Here is a 24,252-nt window from a genome sequence, read left to right on the forward strand (position 1 = left end):
GGTTGATCTCAAGCTAGAGATCCAGCGGATGAACCAGAAGTTGACGAAGCTAGAGGACAACATGAGTGATGTCATGTCTAGGATGAACTATGTGCAGAGGTCGACATCGCAGCCCATGAGTGTGCGGCCGTCCAGCGATGACCCACTCACCCGCCCAACCGTTAGGCGGGAAAGGGAGCGAACGACAGTAACTGCTGGTGACATAGTTGATGGCGAAGACTCCAAACAGTTTTTACCGAAGGTGACTGCGAGTGAGGAACCTAGAAAACCGAAAAGGCGGGACAAAAGTCGTGCGAAGAGTGCTGGGACACCTCGCACCTCACCTACAGACTCAAACTCTCCAACGGACTCTATGGTGCGTGGCATGTTAGAGGATGAGATCTTGGAACAGGCATCATCCCCACGCCCAGAGGGCCCATTACTGCCCAGGTTCCGACCTAGAGAGTACATCTGAGATGCTAGTACAACCTCATCTGCCCGGGTCTTCTCCCGGAGGTGTCCCACAATCCCCTAAGCATGGTAGCACAAGTGTACTTGCTATAGAAGCCTGTTGGGAACAATTTGATAAATGGAAACTGGCACTATGTAGCAGTATTCCCAAGAGTGACTGACATAATGGCTGATTCTTAAAAGACACGTCCGCATTGTGTTTGTCAGTCATTTTCATTATAACTACAAAAGACTGTTGTTAAAGTAGTGTGGCAGGTGTTTAACAAGGAGGGAACAGATTGTGACACTGATATTTAATTACCCAGAATTATATTGTTACTAATGGAAAAGGAATAAATTTGTCACCTACAGTGACATTGAGAAGCCCTCCCTGTTCAATATTCACCACTCTACTGTTTGGCTAATGAATTTAAGGTCCTATGTTGCAGGAATTTATTTTTTTACGAATATGATTTTCTTAAACTTCTGTACTAAGTTATCAAACATATCAGTTGTGATGTCAATGTGCCATCATCAAGAGCACTCATCGCCTGGGTCCTTGTGCTCTGCTGGTCATTAAGAAGTTCTTATGCTCTGCTGGCCATGAAGAGGAGACCCCTATGCATTGCTTGCCATGAAAAGATCTTTGTGCACTTGACTGGCCATGAAAAACAGGTTCCTCATCTCCACTGGCCATAAAGAGGAGGATTCTCTGCTCTAGTGTCAATGAAGAGTTCCCTGTATTTTGCTGGCCATGAAGAGTTTCATATACTTTGCTGGTCACAAAGTGGAGGTCCTTGTGCTGTACTGGGAGTGTGGAGAAGTTCCTCGATTCTGGTAGCTGTAAAGGGGAGGTTCCTGTGTTTTATATACTTTGAACAGATTAGCTATACTCTCTTGGCCACGAAGAAGCTCTGTGCTCTGCAGGTCATGCTACCAAGAGAATCTTTCTTACCGTACAGAAAATGAAGAAATGTGTTTGGTGAGTAAGTGACACAGTTAACCCAGTCTGACTCCTGGTGGTATGACTCTGCTCGCCCTTTGACATAAAAGTGACCCTGCACATGGACGTGGTGCAGGGCAAACATTCTTGGCAATACTCACCTGACCCTTGTTGTTCACCAGGGTCGAGCACGAAGGGAGTGGAAACAGTCTCAGCATTTACACATAAGTACCGTCCCGTTTGTTTTGTATATAACAAAACAGTGTTTTAAAGTTGAACACGAGTGATGTATTTCAGGTGTTTCATCGAATATATATATATATATATATATATATATATATATATATATATATATATATATATATATATATATATATATGTATATATATATGTGTATATATATATATATATATATATATATATATATATATATATATATATATATATATATATATATATTAAGTTTTGTTGCAAACTAGAACGTATTATTTGACATTTCTTTGTGCTACAGTGGAATTTTGAATATTTATATTTCTTGTGCTGATTGTTACTGTTCCAACTGATCTGTGATAATGTGTCTGTTTAGGTACATGAGCGTGACACAACAGTGTGGACGGCTGGGACTTCCCCACCCTTGACCGTCACACCCCTGGACTCCCAACCCCACAACCTTATTTTCCTTAGATCCTTCCCTTCCCCTAGTAATCCTTACCCTCCTCCATGTACACCTTGATTGTAGTCTCCTGTACTATTACCCTCACCAACTGTGACTACACTGTATATCTGCAAACCTTTTCTCCTTGACTCCAGACTTTCCTGACGGTATCTCCACTTCATTCGTCCTGTTCTCGCCTTACAGACAACCTGCGAGGCATTTCAACTTGCCCATGAATGGAAGTAGCCATGTAGGCCACTTCCACCCCAACATCAGCTGGGGCCACCACCACTCCTAAGACCCTATGCATACTTCTTTTAAGATCATCTTACACTTTCTGTGGCCTCCCTAACACCTGTTATATCCCAGTAAGATTTTATCCTTCGTGTTTTAGCTGTCATTTTCATGTAGTCATGAATAAATATTCATGTATAAAGTTGTAACTTATCCATGTGCCGACAGCTCGGTTCCAGTATCTGTATCTGAAATGGTGCCAAATAACTGTTGTCATCTCTTGTATCTATGGGATACTCTCTTTAACATTACCTAGAAGTCAGTTTGTTACTTTTGTTCCCATTTACCTGTACTCAACCCTAGTTAGGAGGAATCTTTGTTGGCTAAAGGTTTTGTATGACAGTGTGTCCTCTTCCATCATCACTAGTAAATAGAGGTGCTTTCTTTATTCTCATCAGTCACATCATCATACTCATAGTTCTCACCTTTATGAAATACATTTTTACTAGTATCACATAACTTCTCTAATGCCATTCCAAACATTTCTTCAGTCAGAAGTTTCATATTTGAAATACTCATCACACTAATATTAATGAACCCTTCAATATCTCTTACAATAATTTTCTCACCTCTGAATCCTACTTTGTTTTTCCCACTACCCATGAATTGTTATTGTAATGTTCCTGTTACTTACAAGTCTCTAGGGTAACATTCTCACCATCTATGAGCCTCCAGGAATCCATGTTTAAATATCTCTCCATCCAAGAATCTACCAGAAATTCTTCCGTAATGGATCTCCACCTAAGCATTCCCACCACCCACAAATCCCCACCACAACATTCATCCTGTCATGGTAATCTCTTCCATATATTCCCACTATCAAAAAAATTCTACCCAAACATTCCTTCAATCCAGGAATCACCATCCCATCATCCTTACCATCCAGCAAACACCAGTTTAACAAATCTGCCATCTAGGAATTCCTACCCTAACATTCCTAACATCCAAGAATCTTCACCTTAATATTCCTACTATCCAAGTGTCCCTGCCTTAACTTCCAACAATTCAGGAATGCTCTCCCTATCATTCTCTTATGATTACATACTCCACATTTGGGGACATCTGTCCTTCCTTGTAAACCCTACTGGTACTGGGGCTATACTCAGGGCACCTTTCTTGCCAGTGCTTAGGCCAAGTTCTAAAATACTCAGATATTCTACACTTCCAGTGTAACACCATCAACAAAGTGATAGGTGTTACCCATAGGTAAGGGCACTATATATGATAAGCCAAGCATCCTGGTGCCCAGTTGCAGTCTCGGTGTTCTTGCTGACAACTACTGGGTTGTTAAAGAAGTGTCTTGAAAATCCCAATATGTGTTGTGTGCTTCATGCTTTTTCCGTCATGGCTGACACCACTCGTGAATTTGCTCGTCCTTGTCTGCCTTAGCTGCCACCACTTGAAGCCTCATCTTATACTCAGAGCGTGTTGCTCCTGCTGTTACCTGCTAATCATGATGTGCTCCACCTGGTAGCTGGCTAGCAAGGTCATCCCCTGGTTGTTGAAGCTCACGGCGCAGGACGCCTGTGTCCTTATGTGGTTTTGATGTTTATCAGTGTTTGCTTCCCTGTCACTTGAAGAGCTAGATTAAGGTCCCAGAGCCTTTTATATACAGTGGTTCATGTGGTGCAGTCACAGAGTTTCTCACCCTTGGTTATTCAAGTGGTGAAAAGTCATTCAACCTCTTCCTCTTGGTGGTTCAGATGATGCAAGTTTCCTAAACTTCTTACTCTTGGTGGTTCAGCTTAGTTATAGATCACGTAATCTCTTACTCTTGTTCTTTTGGTGTCAGGTAATAATCTTCCCTTGGTGGCCATAGTTTGTTTAAGATGATTTATTTCTCCAATTAGAAACTGGTCCTAATCTATTTTCCCCAGCTGGTGGTTGGTCCTACCTTCCTACACTCTCCCCTGGGGTTGATCAGGTCTACCCCTACTGTTTATGTGTCACCAGCTGGTGGTCAGTCCTGTTTCTCCTACCTTCTTGTTCCTAGAAAGAGGCTAGTCCTGCCCTTGTCCTTTGTCCCCCCCATCATGTCAACTGTGATGTTAATCCTGTTCCTTCTTGATATCCCTCTGTTCCTAGCCATTGACCCATCTACCCTCTGTGGCCCCAGCAAGTGGTTGGTCTGACTCTCCTACCCTCTTTGGCCTGTACTAGTAGTTGGTCTTGACCTTCATAACCTTGTGTAACCTCAGCTGGTTTTTGGTCTTGACTTTCCATCTTTCATTCTCCTCAGTTGGTGTTCAATCCTATACCCTCTAAACCCTCTGTGGCCTCAGCTGGTGATCAGTCCTGTTCTATCTTTACCCCAGCTGGTAGACCACTATACCCGTGGTGGGACCATCTGGACAGAACCCAACACACCCAACTCCTCACTGTCCTACTTAGGCATACCCTGAGGGTCCCATGTTATACGATAGAGGATTTGGGGTTTTTCTTTTTTTTGGAGTAGACGATCAAAATCTTTGGCCTACACTTACTAGTTACCAATACTCCTCGCCCAGTAGCGCTCGGCCCAGTACTCTCGCTTTCTGTTCAGGTAGGCTTTAACAACTAGCGTAAATTTAGGTAGGTAGTAAGGATTCTTTTCTACATTTTTTTCTCTTAATTGACTCCAGGATATATGAAGAGCAGTAGAGAGTTGCTTGACCTACTGGTGACGGAGATTGTTCATTACCTTGTTACTTCCTCGCCTTTCTCGCACCACAACGGGGACCGTTTGAGGCAAGGCCCCCAACACTCCAGTGCTGCCCACAACTTTTTCAGAGTGACTTCTTATTTTTTCAGAAACTAATCTATAAACTTAATTCCCATTCCTGTTCCCCGCCCCCTCTTGAGCTCCGTGTATTTTTATAAGTATTAATGTTTTGCCAAGCCGCATATTTTCCTAATGTTAGAGTGAGTAGGTATGTCAGATTCACTTCATAAACAGAGAAAGGACTATAGCCCACAGCCTGTTAAACACACAAGTGGGAGTTGACGTCGCTCATCAAGTTTACCCACAGAGGCATGTGGGGTTGAGAACATCTGTCTCTAATGACACCGACGGCATTCCCCAAGGTGGACCTGAGACCAAAAGTATGCGATTGCTGTGGATACATTTGTACAGCACCTGGTGACTTACTAACTTGGTGCTGTGGGTCACATAGGTGGACGGACGCCTTCACTCCCTTCCCTCAGCCCCACTCCAAGCCGCCAGTGTTGACACTTGGGAAAATTGTTAAAGCTTTAATTTGATCTACTGATCCTGCATGGTCAAACATTGGATGGCAGAAAGAAAAGAAATCCCCTTGGGCTATTCATAATGGATCATCATACAACTTATATCACATTGTTGCATAATAGGTCAACTGTGATTGTAAACCATAGTGGATAAAGGCGGAGGAGAGCCATGATGGATTGGACTAGCAAGGCAGTGCAAGTAATTCCCGGCAGTCACTGGCTAGTACTTTTGTGAATTATGTGGCTCCTTTTGGCAACTGACCCCCATTATTGTGGATTCAGTGGCTCTCACACACATACATGCACAGAAGCACACAGACAGATACATGTGCATGCATGCATGTTGGGACATGCTTAAGAAGACCCACACACCAGTCTATGCGCACATTTAGATGTGCACAGTCAAACCACATACATAAAAGCAAAAGCACCCTCATACACCTTTGCATGCATTTACACAAACACTGAACTGAATTCCTTAAGTCCAATAATTTGGCGCCAAAAGGACTAAAATACTTGAAACTCAGGAATGTGATGCCTCATGGAGTGGGCTTCATCATGCCATACTATCACCTAATAATCACAAAATTGTTTAAGACTTGCATTCATCATGCCTCAGAACTGTTTTGCAGGCCTCAAGCTTGTCTTGTACTGGCTGAAGAGTATGCAGCCATATTTCTCACATGGGGTTAATTACAGCAATATATTCCACTCTTCCACTCGGTTTTTAACAAAAGTCTGTCAGCCAGACTATTGCCGATAAAAAGATAATACAATAAATAATTTAGTATGCAATTATTTTCTCTACAAAATTTTCAACAGGTAATTTGCATTCATTGGGGTACCTGCAGACTGAAAGTGAAAAATGTCTTACTGTGATTGATACATCTATAATGGGAGCATTACAGCAGCTGCAGAAGCATGCCCAGTTGGAGGTTAGCTAAAGATGCTCCAGTCTATGTGTCATTCCTTGGCAGATCTGTTCTTACCTCCATTTGAGTTTCAAAATGAAAGACTAACCATTTTCAGCCCATGATGTCTAGAGGAATTATTCATCCTCTTCAGTTCACAAAACATGAAAATTGTACTAATTAACTTCAAAAATTTTAATAATACTTGTTGCCCTTTGTATCAGCCTGATGATCATAGAGTACAGGAGTTGACGCTATTTAGATAAAATTGAAATTATCCCAAGATGAGGGGCACAAACCATGAGATCCATAATTACAGAACCCCATGCCTTTAAAGGCAATCTTCAGAAACCAAAATCCTGGCACAATACTCAATTGGACTGATCCTTCCATGCTCTCTGGACCAGGCGAGTTTCGCGCAACATAATTAACACGCTTTGGTCACTTGCATTATAAAATAAGGTGGCATCATTTCAAAATATTCCAATAATCATATATCTTTATGCAATAAAGTATGGATCTGATGATATAAATGCTTTAAATTAATCCATTTTGAGAATGTGGAAGAGGTGTAGAGGAGGAGACGCGCCGTGGTGCTGGTGGCGAGCTAGGCGGGGTCTTCTGCGGGGTACGCCCTTCTCCCCCACACTCGCCCTCTATTTCCTTCATTATACAATGTATATATAGCACTGTACAAACATTAAATCTTTCAGGTAATAAAGTTTTAATTTCATTCGTAAATCATTGTTTAATTATCCTATGTGTGGAGAAAAGGTTTATCAGTACTAAGTGCAGTGTGGAATCTAATGTCAAGGGAAATTTAAGACAGATAAAAGCTCACCCCTACTTAAAGGGATAGGAATTAGATGAGGCAGATCTCACATCTTAATGGGATAGGAATCAAATGAAGCAAAGTTCTTCTCTATATGATGGATAGGGATATAAGCACAAAGGATTGTAGGTAGCAGTTAGTAGGCAGCCAATGACCAGGGAGGTATATTGCCAGTACTACCCGCCAGGGTATTGGGAGGGTTAGTGACAGTTGCATAGTGAGCCAGCACTTCAGTGGTTGTCAAGTTGTACTCCTCTGACTCAAGTAGCTATCTTTTCATTCTGCCTCAACCACATTTGGACTACTGGCATTCTGTCCACAAACTTACAATCTCTCTTTGTCACAAATAACACTTGACAACACAACTCACACAGCTCATTCTTTGTAACAATTTTCCTGTGGTGAAGGCTATGTGCTAGCCCTGACTTTTGCTAAATGGTAAAATTAATTGGCAAACACTGTTCTAGACTTGCCCTAAGTCAGTAGCCTGTTAAAGGCAAAGTGGGACTGGAGTTCACTAGTTATGAAGACTCTGTTGTCATGGCTACCCCTTTGATGGAGTTCCAGATGGTAATAGGCATCAGAGATACAGATAGATTGGGACTATGGTTAAGATGGAATAGAAAAAGTGATGTTAGATAGGACGAGATCTAAGACAGAACTGAAGTCACGGGCAGAAATTTTCAAATCAAGGTCAAAGGAGGTCATGGTCAGAAAGGATGAAGGTAGGATCATACAAGGTGAAAACTGGAGTAAAAGGGTTAGAATCAGAGGTCAGAAAGAATGGTGTTCACATTAAAGGAAAGGACATCAAGGTGAGAAGTGATGGAACCAGTATCAAAGGGAATAGGTTTTGGGAACAAGATGGGGGGGAAGCATGATCAAAGGGGATAGGTTTTGGGAACAAGATGGATGGAAAGCATGATCAAAGGAGATGGAATCTACATTCCAGTTGGGTTGGGTAAGTGTCAGGAAGGAGGGTAGTCTGAGTTACCTGTGATGAGTTTCAAGTCAGATTCAGAATGGTTGGATGTTATGAAGAAGTGCAATGGATCAAGAGGTCAGAGGAGGTAAATAAAGGGTGGAGAGCAATGAAAGATCAGTGAGGTTTGGGTCAGATGATTGGGGTCAAAACGTAGGGGGTCCCAATCAAAGGGAAAAGCATTGAGGTTGGATGGAGGGTCAAAATAAAGTTTGTAGATTTGCAAGGAAGGGCTTGAGTCAAAAGGAAAATGGTTAAGCTCAATGGATAGTCACCAAGTTTAATTTGGGCCAGTGTAAGGAAGTCATAGGGTTTACATTATGTATGTAAGGCCAGTTTCAAAAAGGACAGGGTGGAAAGAAAGATGGAGCCTTACACTTCCATGGATTTTGCTGAACCCCAACACCACTGCAATGTACTCGGTGCACCCCAGTCCCTCCTCTTATCCATGTACTTGGCTAGATCTGGCTGAACACAAACCCACATTTAGACACACTGAACAGGGCTTAGGACTCACACTTCCATGTAGTCTGCTCAATTCCAGCACAGCACGTCCATGTACTTCAGTAGAATCCAGCCCCTTACTTACATGTGCTCAGTCAGACTCCAGGGTTAGAGACACAACAAGAGATAAGAGTAAAAGATGATGAAGTCAAGATCAAATGATAGGTACACAGTTGCAAGAAAGAGTGAGGGTTCGAAAGGAATAAAATAAGGGTTAAGGGTCAAAATTAAAATGTTTACATGTATTGTATGGTGGTTAAGAGTATCAGTCTATGGTGAATATTACAGGAGCATAACACTACTTAGAAAATTATCAGTATTTTCTCCTCAGCTTATAAGTTGCTTGTGTGTTTTGGTGAGGTATGGAAGCAAGTGTTGGCATCAGTGGACACAACATAAGTGAAGAGTAAGAGAAAAATCAAGAGATCAGAGGTATCACTAAGGAGCTAGGATATCAGAGGTATCACTAAGGAGCTAGGATATCAGAGGCGATATCATGAAAAACAGGTAAGACAAAAATTTAGGATGGCCAAGATATCATTGGTAATGTGAAAAATTTGTAGGATATCAGAAATGAAGTAGGTGAAAAATGGAGCTCATGTGTCAAGGTAAAAAAGATGAAAGAAGAAATGTTCCCATTCAGTAACATAACAGCATTAGAGCTGAATTGACAAAATGAATTTTCAGGAAATCAGGTTGTAATGGGCGACAAAGTAAATATCAGGGCATCATAGTAACAGCTCATGGAATGAAAGTAGAAATATTTGACACAAGGAACAAAATAAGGCTAGGGTAGTACAAGTAAGAAGTATGACATACCATGGGTTAAAAGATCAGATGAGTAGGATATTAAAGGTATTACAGGAATGATCCATAACACTCCTACATTTAGTGATGTCGTACTTAGACAAAGACACTTGCAGAATCCCAAAGGAACAAAATTTGAGAAATCACGCAGCTAGGGTCTATGGCTCATTGATCAATGACAATAGATTCGAAGGACATATACAGGAAGCTCCTGACTTACGAATGTCTGACCTATGAATACTCATACTTACGAAAGAGCTCCAAAAAACATTGATTAATTCCTAGTCTGACATACAACCAATTACTCATACTTACAAACCTTGGAACTATTTTCAGTGCACCTTTTTTCATCAAGTGTTGCTTAATATGATGTTCTGTTACCTATATTTACTTCAAAGTACAAATATATAACACATTGTTATAGTCATGTATAGGTATTTAATCTAATTTCATGCATTTTTTTTATATTTTCCAATTAACAATTCAACTTATGAACAGGGTCAGGAGCATTACCCATTCATAAATTGGGGACCCCCAGTATACTATTTTTCATGAAATGTAAAAAAGTTTAGAGTCATTTTGGAAACATAATTAGTAAGCATATGTTTTATGTTCATGAATAAAAAACCTGCGATATAAGTCTTAATATGCTGCTGTGATTATACTAACATTATTCCATTGGTGTAGTTTAGTTAGGCACGATGGGCAGATCCCCAGTCATGCTATGGACACATGCCACCTCCACTAAGAAGACAATGAAGCTTCCAACCACTCCTAGAGGGAGTACATCAAATTAAGGACATTATCGCAAATCCTTGAATGCACTCTCTAACATACATATCAGAGGAAAAACATGCAACAAATTTACCATGGGGGCAGGCCTTGGTGCATAAAGATTGAGAACATGATGTGTACTATAAGGTAAGATGAAAATGAAATTTTAAGGCACAACTAAACACCCAGTAGTCTTTTACTAACACTCCCTATCTATCTGTCTATCAATCTATCGATCTATCTATCTATATCTCTGATGCCTTCCCTCTTGGAACTCCCTCAAGAGGGTGGCCATGGAATTGAGTCTCTGTATCAAATAAACCCCTGTGCTGCTTCTTAGCCTTTAGTGCCTCACCCTTTACAAGCCACTGGCAGTAAGCAACTCTAGTGCAGTGTTTGCAGAGATGCTTACCAAATGTTTCTACTGACTATTTCTAGTTAATAAGTACTAATGTTACAACCTAATACTTCTACCCACTGCTACTACCTCAAGTTGCTACCTACTCCTTCTACCTGATATTTCTACCTAAGCTCCTTTTTAAAGGTTCCTATCTACTACTTATGTCTATTTCTCCTACCATTTGCCAAAAGGCAGGGCTTGCGCATAGTGCTCACTGCAGGAAAATCAAAAGTTATGAAGAATGAGCTGTGTGAGTTAAGTAATGGTCAGCACTCCAGTGGTTGTCAAGTTGACCTCCTCTGACCCAGGTAGCTGTCTTTCTACCTCACCCACACATAGACTGCTGACATTCTGTCCACAGACATACCATCTCTCATTGTCCCACATAACACTTCACAATACTTAACTCACACAACTCATTCTGTGCAACTCTAGATCTTCCTGCAGTGAGGGTTATGTGCCAGCCCTGCCTCTAGGCAAAATGATAGAAGCAATAGGCAAAATTAGTAGGTAGGAACATTGTGCAAGAGTATTAGGTAGAAGAAGTAGAGTAGAATATTAGGAAGACACGTTGATTGTAAGTAGCCAGCAGGAATATTAGGTAGAAGCCTTTGAAAACAACGTGCTAGAATTTCCCTCTGTCACTTGCCTGTTCAGGGTGAGGCATTAAAGGCTAAGAAGCAGTATTGGAGTTCACCTGTTACAGAGACTCTTTTGCCATGTCCATCCCCTTGGGGAACTTCCCGGAGGGAACAAGCATAGGAGATATAGACAGATAGACAGGATGCAGTAAAGTAAGAAAAAATACATTGTAGCCAAAATTAATATCCCAACCTTACCTGAGATAAATGCAATCAAGAAAGGAAATGCATCTTCCTAATGTTGGTCCCATTCAGAGGTACTCGTATGATCAAACCAACCCTAGGGAGGTTAGGATTTTAGGGTTCTCTTGTATAACATAAGAAAAAAAAAGATTAATATACTTTAAGTATACCTTAGGGAGTGAAGATGAAATATGGACACCAGAAGCATGGAGAAATAGAGTGGAAGAGTATGCGGAGGGAAAGGAATGGTATAAGAATCTGTGGAATGGTTTATGTGAGGGAGGTACTTAAGGACAGGGATGAGTGGAAACTCTCTTGCTGTGGTCACTCATTTGATGGGAGTTCCTGGAGGCAATGGACATCAGAAATACAGACAGGTAGAAGAAAATATTTTTTGCACATGGTAAACATGTGACAATTGTTCTTTTTTATATCAGTATACCTTTTCCACCTTAGCAAAGTAGCATCAAGAACAAACAAACTAACATTATGTATGCATTGTTTAAACTTATTGATATTATTTTTACTTTTATATGACTTAAGTGCATGGAATGCACTTAAGTCATATAAATGACTTCAAAGCATGGAATACTATTCACCAACCTCTTGGACAGAAACAGTTTTCATAACCATAGGTCTTTCCTTAATATATCAAGGAGATCAGAGTAGTTTCTAAAACCCTCACATATATTACAATGTAGAGACTATAATGTGAATGACCTTGTTTGGAACTTGAGAGTAAGTCATTGAAGCAAAAATATTCTTTTCAAGTAGTTACTATAAACCAAATATCAAAGGTAGGCTCACTATAGGGGATCCACTGGTGTGCTTGAAAAGTGCCACCAACACCTGATGTTTGATAATATCTTGAAGATTTACATTAACTCATGACATACTCAACAAAGAATTTTTTTATTCTGTCATGAGATTCATAAGCAGGATGTACTCTGAAGCTGCAAACTTTTCGCAACAAAAAAGGTCATGATTCATGTGTCAATAGACAACACTTGTCTCAAAATCCTATTACACATGACAACAGCATTCCATTTCTGTTTACTATTCTGTTGGTTTATAACCTCCTTCCATACTGTTGGCATCAATGTACATAATGCTCTTGATTTATATCTTCCTTTTTTTTCATGATATATATTATTACAATAAATGTTTAAAGCAGAACATTATTTAAAGATTTGGCACCATATCAATCCCACTAGTATCATGTGTAGCTCTTGATGGTAATGGATCCAGACATCATGTTTTTTGACATCATGTTTTTTAATGTGCATTTCCAATGTCTGCATTAATTATCTCTGTTATTCCTTATATGTTGTTGCTAATCATATCTTATCAATGATGTCCAGGGACTTAATAGCATTGTCCCCACAGGTAGTGGAGTCACCAGCTTGGAATGATCTAATTCTTGAATGGCTTTGTTTGTGCAGATATAGCATAAGCATAAGTGATTACGCTTCTTTTAAAACCTGACCAATTATCAGCCCCAGGTTCTCCTTTCCTTTAATACGTCCTATTCTACATATCTCCTGACTCCATTTTCCCTTGTGCTCTACATTATCTCCACATAACTTACTCTAATGTGTTTAATATTACTTTTCTGATCCTACCATCTCTCCTTATGTAACAGCATAACCATATTTGACCTCACAACTTTCCCTGTTTATATCCCACCATACCTTTTGATCCTATTGATACCCCCTGGGATATCCCCCGTTACCTGCAGCATAGAGACTGTACACCCCATGGAAATCTTCAACAGCCAGAGGTCTGAGAGCAGAGCGGTCCTCACGTCCTGGAGGTTGTAGGCAGTAGGATGTGTTTCCCATCTCTGCTTGTAGGAACCTCTCCAGCAAACCAAACTCTTTCAGACGATAAATCCTAAAAACATTTGTGAAGATACATAGTCACTTTATGTTCCTTTTTTGGTGCATAAAGCTGTTCAAAAGAAAGAAGTACCAAGAGTTTATGTGAAAAGTGATAATGAAAGAGTGCAAAGGATGTTCATTAATATTTGCTAAAATTGGAACTTTTATTTGCCTTAGACTTGGGGTAAAATACTACTACTTGAGCATCATAAATACATTTGTACACAACTAAAGAGTTTTGGTACCATACAGTGAGAAAGTAAACTGAAAACAGATGACAGTGCTTTTGCAAAGAGTTTTTGATTTATTTTCTGGTGAAAAGTAACTAGTTACTTTATACATAGCAAGGCCACTACAGCTGGTGGATGATGATTTGAAATTATTAAACCATCAACCACAAAAATGATATAAGAAAAGAGGATGTTAAATGATAGATATGAGAGAAAAAGCAAGGTCATAAAAACTTAACCCACTGAAATTGCCTTTGTTGACAATGATTTAGAAAAACAGGAAAGCATACGCAGTTGTATCCAGATAATGAAGACAGGGAAGATGATGGTGGAAAATGATATAATGGATCATTTGCAAATGGAGCTGCTTTTGAGAACACTCTCTCTCTCTCTCTCTCTTTTGAAAAAAATGCCTAAAGGTGAAGATATGGCTTAGAATTGATAACTCAGCAAGTGCTAGGGAGGCTGATGTACACTAACAGGCCCTTTACATTTACTAAAGAAACTGTAATACACTCATAGCTTAACAGCAATAAATATGGAGACTAAAGTGCTGTAAACTCACAGGCTGTCAACAGCAGGTTTGAGCGTGGAACCTAATGGAAAGCCCATGCTGTACTGGACAAACATGAAGCCCTGTCTGGTGATAGTTAAGCGACAAAAACCAACCTGCACCATACCCAAAAAAATGATATGATATTAGTTACTCATGTTTAGTATCAATTCTTAAGAGAAATATCAGTTTAGAATAATGATGCACACTCTAGATTGAATACTGTAATCTGTATTGATACATACAGAGGGGATTCTTAAAGAGCAACAGGGTTACATCCCTGTAAGTCTGCCATTCTAGAAGAATGTTATTGTATGAGTAAATGAAACCATTTATAAATGAGATTATATTCTTGACTAAATATTTCTTCAAAATAATTCTTGTGTATAAACAATACCCGAAGGATCTTCACTTACCATCAGTACACCAAGTTCTATCATTGTGTGAATTAGGCTCTCTGATTCGATAACTTTTGCCATTTTACTGGTATATTAGATGATATTTAATGATACTGAGAATGCTGGTGATGAGGGCTCAATGTCATGGAGTGGGATGGAGGTGCATGATGCAGACACAGTTATCAATGAAACCAGCTAAAAATCATATGACAACATATTAGTCACTGAAGGTACAAGAACACTTAATCATATGGAATTTATTCCCCTCAAAAAAACTTGTTGATAAGGCTAAACCAGGCAAGTGTTTGCTGCGCTCAAGATTGCAGAATTGTCACTAGAAGTACCCATAATATAGATGTTCTACACTTCCCCCTGCTTTCCCTAAATACTTAAACTACTTTTTGTTTCCCTACTTCTTTCTCCAAGTATGCATTATGAGGCAGAAACTATTAAAGGTATTTCACATACCTCTGAGAAGTCTCTCCCCAACATGTAGATGGAAGAATGACGAGTGAAAAGACCTGGGGAAGATATCAACAAAATTCAAGACAGGAGAATAGAAAGAGAGGCAGCAAAATGAGAGTGTATGGAATAGACACATATACAAAAAAAAAAAGAGCAGTAATGTTCCGTAGTCAAGAAGGAAACTGACAGTGTAATTTGTAAGCCAACTGGAAACTTGATAATTACAATCTCTGATTGATCTGCCAACATAGTACTGGTTTGCAAATAACTAGTTGATATTAAATTGCAGCACAAAGGGTATTTTTCTTTACTTCTGTGTGCATTTTATACAAATATCATGAGTTGATCAGTATTTACAGTCCTGGTCACTAGATTACTTACCTTTCCACAGAGATGAACAAATACAAGTAACTGAGCATGCTTATAGATTGTGTTATTTGAACTCCACACACACACACACACACACACACACACACACACACACACACACACACACACACACACACACACACACATAAACACATACTCACACACACAAGTACACATCTATTTTTTCATGCTTGTTTCCCATTTTCTGCATTGCAAGGTAGCATTAGAAACAGAACAGATTTAAGTGTTAATATCCACAATCCAACTGTCATTTATAATGCACCAAAACCAGTGCCCTGTATCCATAGTGAAGCCCCACAATCCTTTCCGTGGTTTTCTCTGACCATTTCATATGCTCTGGTTCATCTATCAATTGCACATCACCCTCTGTATTCCACAATCACTTCAATTCATGTTATCCTATTCCTGTGTCTCATCTTGTTGCAAGTTCAGGCCCCAATAGCTGAAAGCCTCTTTTACTCCATTCTTGCATTTCCTCTGCCATCATTTTCTCTCCCCATTTTTAACATGTATATCCTTTATGTCAGTCTCCTCTTACTCATCAGATACATATGAAATAAATACATATTCCTGGCACAAGTACATAAGGTAAGGTATTCACATATCACCCCCCGATGGTGGATATTGGAAATGTGGACTTTCACCCAAGAGCCTCATCCCTGTTCAACTATTGAATACAACATATTTACCTGCCACACCACTAAGTGTTGTTGGAATCATTGACTTAGGATGGAGGAGAAGTGTATCCCGGCCTTCCCAACCTCGACCCATGGTAGAGGTGGGATTCTCAGCATTGGCTGCCTGCATGGTAATGAATCAAATTATCCAGATGCACTCAATCTTATGGGTAGTATAGAATATGCCTAAATGTAAAAATCAAAAGATAAATTGTTGATACCTATGATTATGAAAATTTTTGTATCTAAATCAAAAAGCATGCAAGACCGTTCATATAAAATTTGACACTATATCCTATGTATTACATTTGCTCAGATGTTTTGTGTATACTCAGTGAATTCTAAGGAAATTCATTAAGAACCCTGCCTCAAGAGCTGAAGTAAATCTGTGGGCAGCTCCATCACTCCTTAAAGTAAGTTTTTTAAATCAAGTCTGAGAATGTAGGGTACTATGGGATGTAAGCTGCCTAAGAGTGGTAGTTTGGTGTTTCTGGTTTGTGTTGTCTGGCATAAGTTGTCCAGGGTGTAGGGATTGTGGGATGTAGTATCTCTGAATGAGTGAAATGCCTTAGGGTCTGGAGCACATGGAGAAATGAGGCTCTTGGAATTACGGTGTGTCTAGAGAATCATATTACCTCAAAAAAGCTGTGGACAATGGAACCCTTTGGAAAAGTCCAAGTCATCTCATCCTGATTCACCAGCTCCTCCAAAGAGTCAAAGGGGATCCTCACCTGCAGAATAAACTGCTGTACATAACCCTCAGCCTTGTTCACTCTTTCCTACAAGAGCTTCAGGCTTTTATTATATATAGTCGTCCTAGCGAAAGGTATTATGATAGAGAGAATTATGTGCTTCTTGACCTCATTTAAAGGGAAAACAATGCTTTGGTATTACAGTTAGGTATTGAATACAAAACTGAATTTAAATACAGATGATGTCACTGATGTTGATACTTGGAGCTTATGGAGATGATTGCACACAAAAATTTACTTTATTGTTACCTGATGTAGGAGCATTAGTTGGGAGCATTAGTTAGAAGTAGTAGGTTGAAACATTAGGTAGACATATTAGTTAAGAGTTGGTAGGAACATTAGGTAGGAGCCTCTGAGAAAATTGCAATAGAGTTGTCCTTTGCCAGTGGCCTGTTAAGTGTGAGGCATTAAAGGCTAAAAAGTGGCACTGGATTTCACAGTTATGGAGACTCTTTTGCCAAAGCCACCCCTTGAAGCAGTTCCCAAAGGGAAAAGGTGTCAGAGGTATAGATACAGATAGATATATGTCCTGACTGAAAGAGAAATAGGAAGTAGTTTTATGTTCTACCAATATTCACAAAAAAATGATTGTATAATAATGAAATGTAAAAAGCAGTTTTCAAAGGGTATAAAGGTGCATGGTAAATCAGAGAAAGCTTGTGAAAATATAGTTGTAACTGAAAACTCTGTCAACAGACAGAAACATTTTATGTGGTGGTAGGATACCCTTGGGACAATGAGCATTGCCTTCAAGTTGCTGCGGTACACCACAGCTATGATGAGCGACACCAGCACCCATAGTCCCATCAGAACTCGATCGCCCTCCCTGCCATCATGTCGCCAAACCGCTGCCAATCAAACACAGTATTATTAGGTCTTCATCACTAACCTTCATATTTTATCAAGTATAACTTACTCTTCAAATTAATTCATAGAAGTGTTAACTCACTGTGACCCATCAAAGCCCAACAGCATCCATATAAGCCACTTGACTTACAAGACCCATAGAAACGTGTTATAGCACATCCTTATCCAACTTCATTCACTTGACTTTACTTGACGAAACTTCATCTACTATCACCTATCCTGCTCAATCACAATTTGACCATTCATGACATAATGAGACCAAGCATGACCACTCATGATCCATTCTAACTAGACATGACTCACTGCCTTAACATGGCCTCTTCCACTACACATTTACACACCACTAACTGTAACCCATTTCTGATCCACAGTAACATTCTAATACTCCAAATGAATTACCCTGACCCTTGTAAAACCATTGTGGTTCATAAGGATCCACTATCAGAACTTAAACTGAACAAACTTGATTTCCTGTATCCCAGATGGAAAAGTCACCAGTCAACATGACTCTGCAAACCCATATGGCTCATCTCGTTTGTCACTACCCACTCTGCCCAGTAACTCCATCATGACCCCTATGAACTAAAATAACAACATATAACCTAATATGACCCACCTTGGCCAAGAAGTACCATGTAAGACCACAGCCAGGAGCTTTGGTAAGAATGGGCATAAGGTGAACCAGTCGTTTGAACATCGATATTCTTCAATCTAGGTGAAAGAAATAGGTGCAAAAAATTATAGTTCTACTTTTTGGGTAGATATAGATATATTGTTTTTTCTTTTTTACTGGACTCCAACTGCTTCATGTTATACCACGAGTGAAATAGGCACCTGGCTCAGGCTAGGGTATATTGATATATATATTTTTTTTTCATACATATTTGCCATTTCCCACATCAGTGAGGTAGCGTTAAGAACATAGGGCTGAGCCTAAGAGGGAAAATCCTCGCTTAGCCCCCTTCTCTGTTCCTTGCTTTGGAAAAGTAAAAACTAGAGAAGGATTTTCAGCTCCCCACTCCCTCCCCTTTTAGTCGCCTTTTACGACATGCAGGGAATATGTGAGAAGTATTCTTTATCCCCTATCCCCAGAGATAAGATGATGATTATTATTATTATTATTATTATTATTACTATCATTATCATTACTGTCATTATTATCATTTTTTTTTCCATACTATATGCCATTTCCCACATTAGCAAGGTAGCACCAAGAACAGAGGATTGAGCCCCTGAGGGAATATCCTCACTTGGCCCCCTTCTCTGTTCCTTCTTTTGGAAAATTAAAAACGAGAGGGGGAGGATTTCCAGCCCCCGCTCCCTTCCCTTTTAGTCGCCTTCTACTAAATGCAGGGAATACATGGGAAGTATTCTTTCTACCCATCCCCAGGGATAATTATTATCATTATTATTATTATTATTATTATTATCATTATTACTATTATTATTGTTATTATTATTATTATTATCATTATCATTATTATCATAATTATCATTATTATTATTATTATCATTATCTATGATATTATCATTAATATCATTTTTATTATGATTATTATCATAACTATTTTAAAACCTCAGGACTCCTTTCTCTAAAGGGTTTCCTGCAACATCAAGGCTGTGCTACTTCTAGTAGTAAGGAAGTGATGGGTTCCTTTAAAGTAAGAAGTTCCTCAAGGAGACAGTATTTCCATTCATCAGATGATGATGAAACAGCCTTCCTAAAGGTGACTTTTTACCCATGGCATAACCTTGGACAAATGAAGTCAGGTAATGCCTTCTGGACTTGTATAATTAATCATTATGTGTATGTGTGTGTGTGCATGTATTTGTGTATCAACATTATAGTCAAATTATTGATGGTGGGTAACTCGTCATCTTTTTTGCATTTCATTTAATTCTGTGATTTGAGTGAATATGAGTATATCAGTAAGTATTATTGAAAAGTCAGGTATGCAACAGGTGAGGCAGGAAATGTAATGCATAACGCACCCAAAGGAGGTGATGATCTGGAAGAGCAGTGCTGCAAGTGTCACCAACACCAAACTGGCCAGCACTCCAGCCCACACCTGTAACACCGTTATGTAGCATGCACATTCATTTACAGCTTCCATATTATAGAACACCCTTACCAATCAATATTCTCAAGGAGCTTGATCAGTTCCATATAATTGCCATAACTTTACTACCTCTTTGGTTCCTGTGCCCACTTTAGGAATGTATGTGTTTGTGTTTTTCATAACATATATACATATATCATATGTTGATTTACAAGCTCATTTATCAGTCTATGTGTTATTTACATATTATTTCATGTATACACATTCCCATAAGGGCTTCCTGTATCTCACTGGCAGTGTGAAGGGTTTAGTGAAGCCGAGAAGATCTGGCATGAGCTGTGGACGCCTGTATAAGATGGCATGGTCAGTTGACATGATGGGAATGCTGAAGTCAGCAACAGTCGAGCGTGAGTACGTCACTCCAAAGGGCCCCACCGCCAAGTCCACCTCCTGATAACAGATAGGTACTCATTGTTGGACTTCCTTTCCCAGAAACAAGGATTGTATCCTGTAACATTTAATAACTAATTATACAAAAATCATTTCTACATTACCATATAACAAAGCAATACTTTAACTAGAACATTTTGAACTCCACTTATTATCTAAAATATTTGCTTATGTTACCCTAGTACCCATTTTACAGGGTTCTTGCCATGTTCAAGAAGTCAGCCACATTACTAGCTAGGATCACAGGCCAGGAAGTGTGGTAAAATGTGTTTTTCTCGGTAAGGTGAATGCTGGGCAGTTGAGAAGCAGATATTTAGTGACTTCCATGTGGAGGTTGTATCTTAGGTGAGAGGGGTCCTGTGATATGTTGAATCCATATTTGTATTGAGATGGGAGGTATCCAGAGTATAGTTAAGAGTGTGAAAATATTTGTCTACGAAATATAGTTTCAGCTGGGTGTATGTCTAGTTGAATGGAGTTCAAGATCGGGTTGGCCTCAGCTGTTTGGTATTTATTGATGCATAACAGTGTGGATTTGTTTTGTTGGTTTTCTTGCATAAAACTGGGTTTCAAGCATGATAAAGTGGGTTTGTATGGAATTTTTATTGTTGTTGTTGTGCAGGTGTTGAATCTCTGTGCTTGCTAAACAGGTAGTGATTGTTCTTAATGATTTGTTATGTGTGGTTTGTAATCTTATGTTACTTTTGAGAAGGTGGGTGCCTTTGCAGTTGAGGTATGGTTTTGAGTGGAGCAATTCAATTGTTTGGACAGGATACTATCTTTCCTATTTGTTGGTGGTGAGCGTTCGAAGGTTATTTACGTTGTATATGGTCTTTGTGTTGACTTTTGTGATATAGGGAGTATACATTGTGTGTGTTGCATGTGACACCAAGTATAGTTAGTGCTTTGTTGTGTGAGAGAGGTTGGTCATGTAGGGTGATAGTAGGATGCAAATTGAATTTGTTTCTACAGGAGGTTAAGAGAGTGATCGTGTAGATTTGTGTGGGGTGGCAGACATCATTTTGAGGAAGATAGTATTTTCTTTGTATGAAATAGCACTGCATGTTTACTGATACTTGTATAGTGTTAGGGTGTTGTAAAATAATTGTGAGGCCTACCCAAGAGAGAACATTCACAATGTTTGCAAGGGGTGGAAAGTCCCTATAGGAAGAGACTGAAGAGGGTTTCAGAAAGAACAAGTTCTCTGGAAATATATTTTTTAGCTTTGGAGTTTTAAATTTGTAGCTTTTATGGATGGCTTTGGTTCCCTGACCAGCTATGAGGTTTGCTAACCATATTTTGTCATACACTCCACACTGACCCAACAGGCACTAGCCAACCACCCTCTCAACCCAGTTTTGAACTCCACTCTGCCAGATGTACAGGTAGATTCATCTGAAACTACACTCCCTAGAAATGGATGAGTCATACCTTATCATGTGTTCTAGATATCACCCATGCTTCCATCTCCAACATTGCAAACACTGATTCATCAGATCACAAGACCCCCTCATTTATGTAACTAATTACTCCCCTGTCCCTGTGGTCACTCCCTAAAGACATACCATACACGCATCAATACACCATTTGACCTGTAGACCTGCCTGGTAGATGTGGCTGGCTGCCTGAGCACTGCAAGAGCCACAGAGGAAATCCTGGGACAGGAAGGTAAGGTAAAGTAAGACATTCAAGAGTGTTCCTTGCTGTTGAGCAAGCTGCTCCTCACTCAAGTTTTACAACAGGCACCATATTCATAATTTTTATTTACTTTGATCATATGTTTCCCTTTTTCTGTAGTCCTGTCTCTTTCATTATGATTATCACAGTCATGTTTTTGTCAATAAGCATGTTTTCTATATGGGTTGAAGCTTATTCAAGATCATGTGAAATAGTAAAATGTCAGATGAGGTTAAGAGGTAAAGAAGTTAAATGAAGTTGAATATAGCCAGTGAAGATCAGAAATGTTCCAAATAACTTTACCCTCACCTTACGTTGCATCATCCCCATCATACCAAACCAGGAACCATTGGGGAGTGGTGCCCCCCAGAGGCCATCTGGTGGTTGAACAAACTGGTAGCTGCATTGGGGAAGAACACTGCTAATTGAGTACAGTATTACACACATACATATAGATAGATACTTGATACATCTCATCCCAGAGATGAGTAATATGTATGGATATTTCAATCAGAGTGTTTTGACCTATTCACCCATAACATGATCATCGTTGACATTATCAATACTATACTGAGAAAAAGTTTCAAGAGAACATTGGTTTTACACTTCTGAGGAGCTACCTCCACTTCCAAGTCCATAATGGCATGAAGATGAGTCATTTTGTGTTCCTTATCCTTATAAATGTAACCCTGTTGCTTGAGGGAAGTACCTTGACAACTCTACCACTTGTATCATTATTGACGAAGCTCTCCTCACAACTTCTTTCAAAACTGGACTTATGTAAACTAAATCACCAATAGTCACACACACATCAGCCTTGCTTCGACCCATGTTTTGCCTTTTACTTTTTTGTGAAGTCCCACCATCCTTCAGATTGTGCAGTGCTACAAACTTCCCACCTACACTTTGGATGATATAGTAAGGTGGAAGGAAGAAGCTAGTACCATGAACTGTCATCTATATGGTCTTCAAAAGTTTAGAATACTTGGCCCCCTGCACTTGAACTTAAGGATATATTAATACACAACTTTCATTCTTCCTGTACTCACATAAACCTCCTCTACTTGGTCTTCCTTGATATCCATATCACAGTCATGATACTGGAAATGGTGTTGAATAGGCATCCAAGATCCTGATATATATACATATATCCTCTTTGTCAACCATACTCTTTTTATTTCCACACTTCTCTCTTACCCTCACATTACTTACTCAATCAAACCACCTCACATCACATACTGTCTTCAAACACTTCATTTCCAACACATCCACTTGCCTTCATCCATTCCTGGCACTACCCCACCCCACAGGAAACAGCATCACTACTCCCTGCTTCAGTAAGGTAGTGCCAGAAAAACAGACAAAAAAGGCCACATTTGTTCACATTCAGTCTCTAGCTTTCATGTGTAATGCACTGAAACCACAGCTCCCTATCCACATCCAGTCCCCACAGACCTTTCCGGGTACTCATTTGAATGACCATCCCTAAGGGGATGGTGAACAGTTAGGTAGACCGCAGGCTGACTGCTACAGCTAGGATTTGAACCCATGGAGGCTCAGCCTGTGTTGGCTATTGCATGTAACATGGTCTGTAACACTAATCACTACAGCATGATGAAGGTCCATAGAACTTACAGAAATGCCATATCAAAATTTTGTATATCAAATATTTCTGCAAAAATGTGTATAGTTTTTGGTTATTTGGTTTCAGCATATTCGTAATTACTTTGCAACAATAACTGGAAAATATTGAGTTTGCTGAAAATCACTTATGTCTTAGCACTAGGGCTTCGCACTATAATAGTTATCAGTGAGGTCATTTCTTACTCACCAGAATCCAAGTTTTTGCTGGATGACCTTGAAGATCTCTACACATGACCCTGAGTAGTCTGGGAATATCCCCTTCACGTAGGGTGGCCACTGTTGGGTACAGTCCACATTACACTCTTTTTTTGGGAGCCTAAACTCACTTTGACACCTAAACCACACCCAACACAAAAACCAATCTTATGGTGATCTACAGTACACCTTAGGGGCTTTGCACTATACTTGAAAGACTGGCATAGTAATGAAAGGGTAAGAGAGATTTGTGGAAAATAAAAAGAGTGAGGTTTAGAGAGCAGAAGAGGGTGTGTTGAAATGGTTTGGACATATAGAGAGAATGAGTGAGGAAGGATTGGCAAAGAGAAGAGAAGATATGTGTCAGAGGTGAAGGGAACAAGGAGAAGTGGGAAACCAAATTGGAGGTGGAAGGATGGAATGAAAAGGATTTT

At 39.6% G+C, this 24,252-nt stretch overlaps 2 protein-coding genes across 2 annotated transcripts in view; one reads left to right on the forward strand and one right to left on the reverse strand.

The window, feature by feature from the left end:
* The window catches only part of LOC139747960 (potassium voltage-gated channel protein eag-like), a 266,033-nt gene extending 258,835 nt beyond the window's left edge, over positions 1 to 7,198 (forward strand). Inside the window, exon 21 of the mRNA XM_071660468.1 lies at positions 2 to 7,198. Coding sequence (XP_071516569.1) covers positions 2 to 454 — 453 coding nt within the window. The 3' untranslated portion in view covers positions 455 to 7,198. The remainder of the gene's footprint in view (position 1) is intronic.
* LOC139747959 (glutamate receptor ionotropic, kainate glr-3-like) lies at positions 1,132 to 23,895 on the reverse strand. The gene is made up of 13 exons (XM_071660467.1): positions 23,811 to 23,895; positions 22,289 to 22,379; positions 20,144 to 20,302; positions 19,785 to 19,861; positions 18,409 to 18,503; positions 17,652 to 17,773; positions 16,809 to 16,904; positions 16,186 to 16,297; positions 15,110 to 15,162; positions 14,256 to 14,359; positions 13,313 to 13,473; positions 10,252 to 10,356; positions 1,132 to 1,270 (listed from the first exon to the last, which is right to left on the reverse strand). Exons 2-12 carry the CDS (start codon positions 22,310 to 22,312, stop codon positions 10,271 to 10,273), a joined length of 1,089 nt encoding a protein of 362 aa, XP_071516568.1. The 5' UTR covers positions 22,313 to 22,379; positions 23,811 to 23,895; the 3' UTR covers positions 1,132 to 1,270; positions 10,252 to 10,270.
* Positions 23,896 to 24,252: the final 357 nt, after the last annotated feature.

The sequence above is a fragment of the Panulirus ornatus genome, chromosome 71, assembly GCF_036320965.1.
Source record: "Panulirus ornatus isolate Po-2019 chromosome 71, ASM3632096v1, whole genome shotgun sequence".
NCBI lineage: Eukaryota > Metazoa > Arthropoda > Malacostraca > Decapoda > Palinuridae > Panulirus > Panulirus ornatus.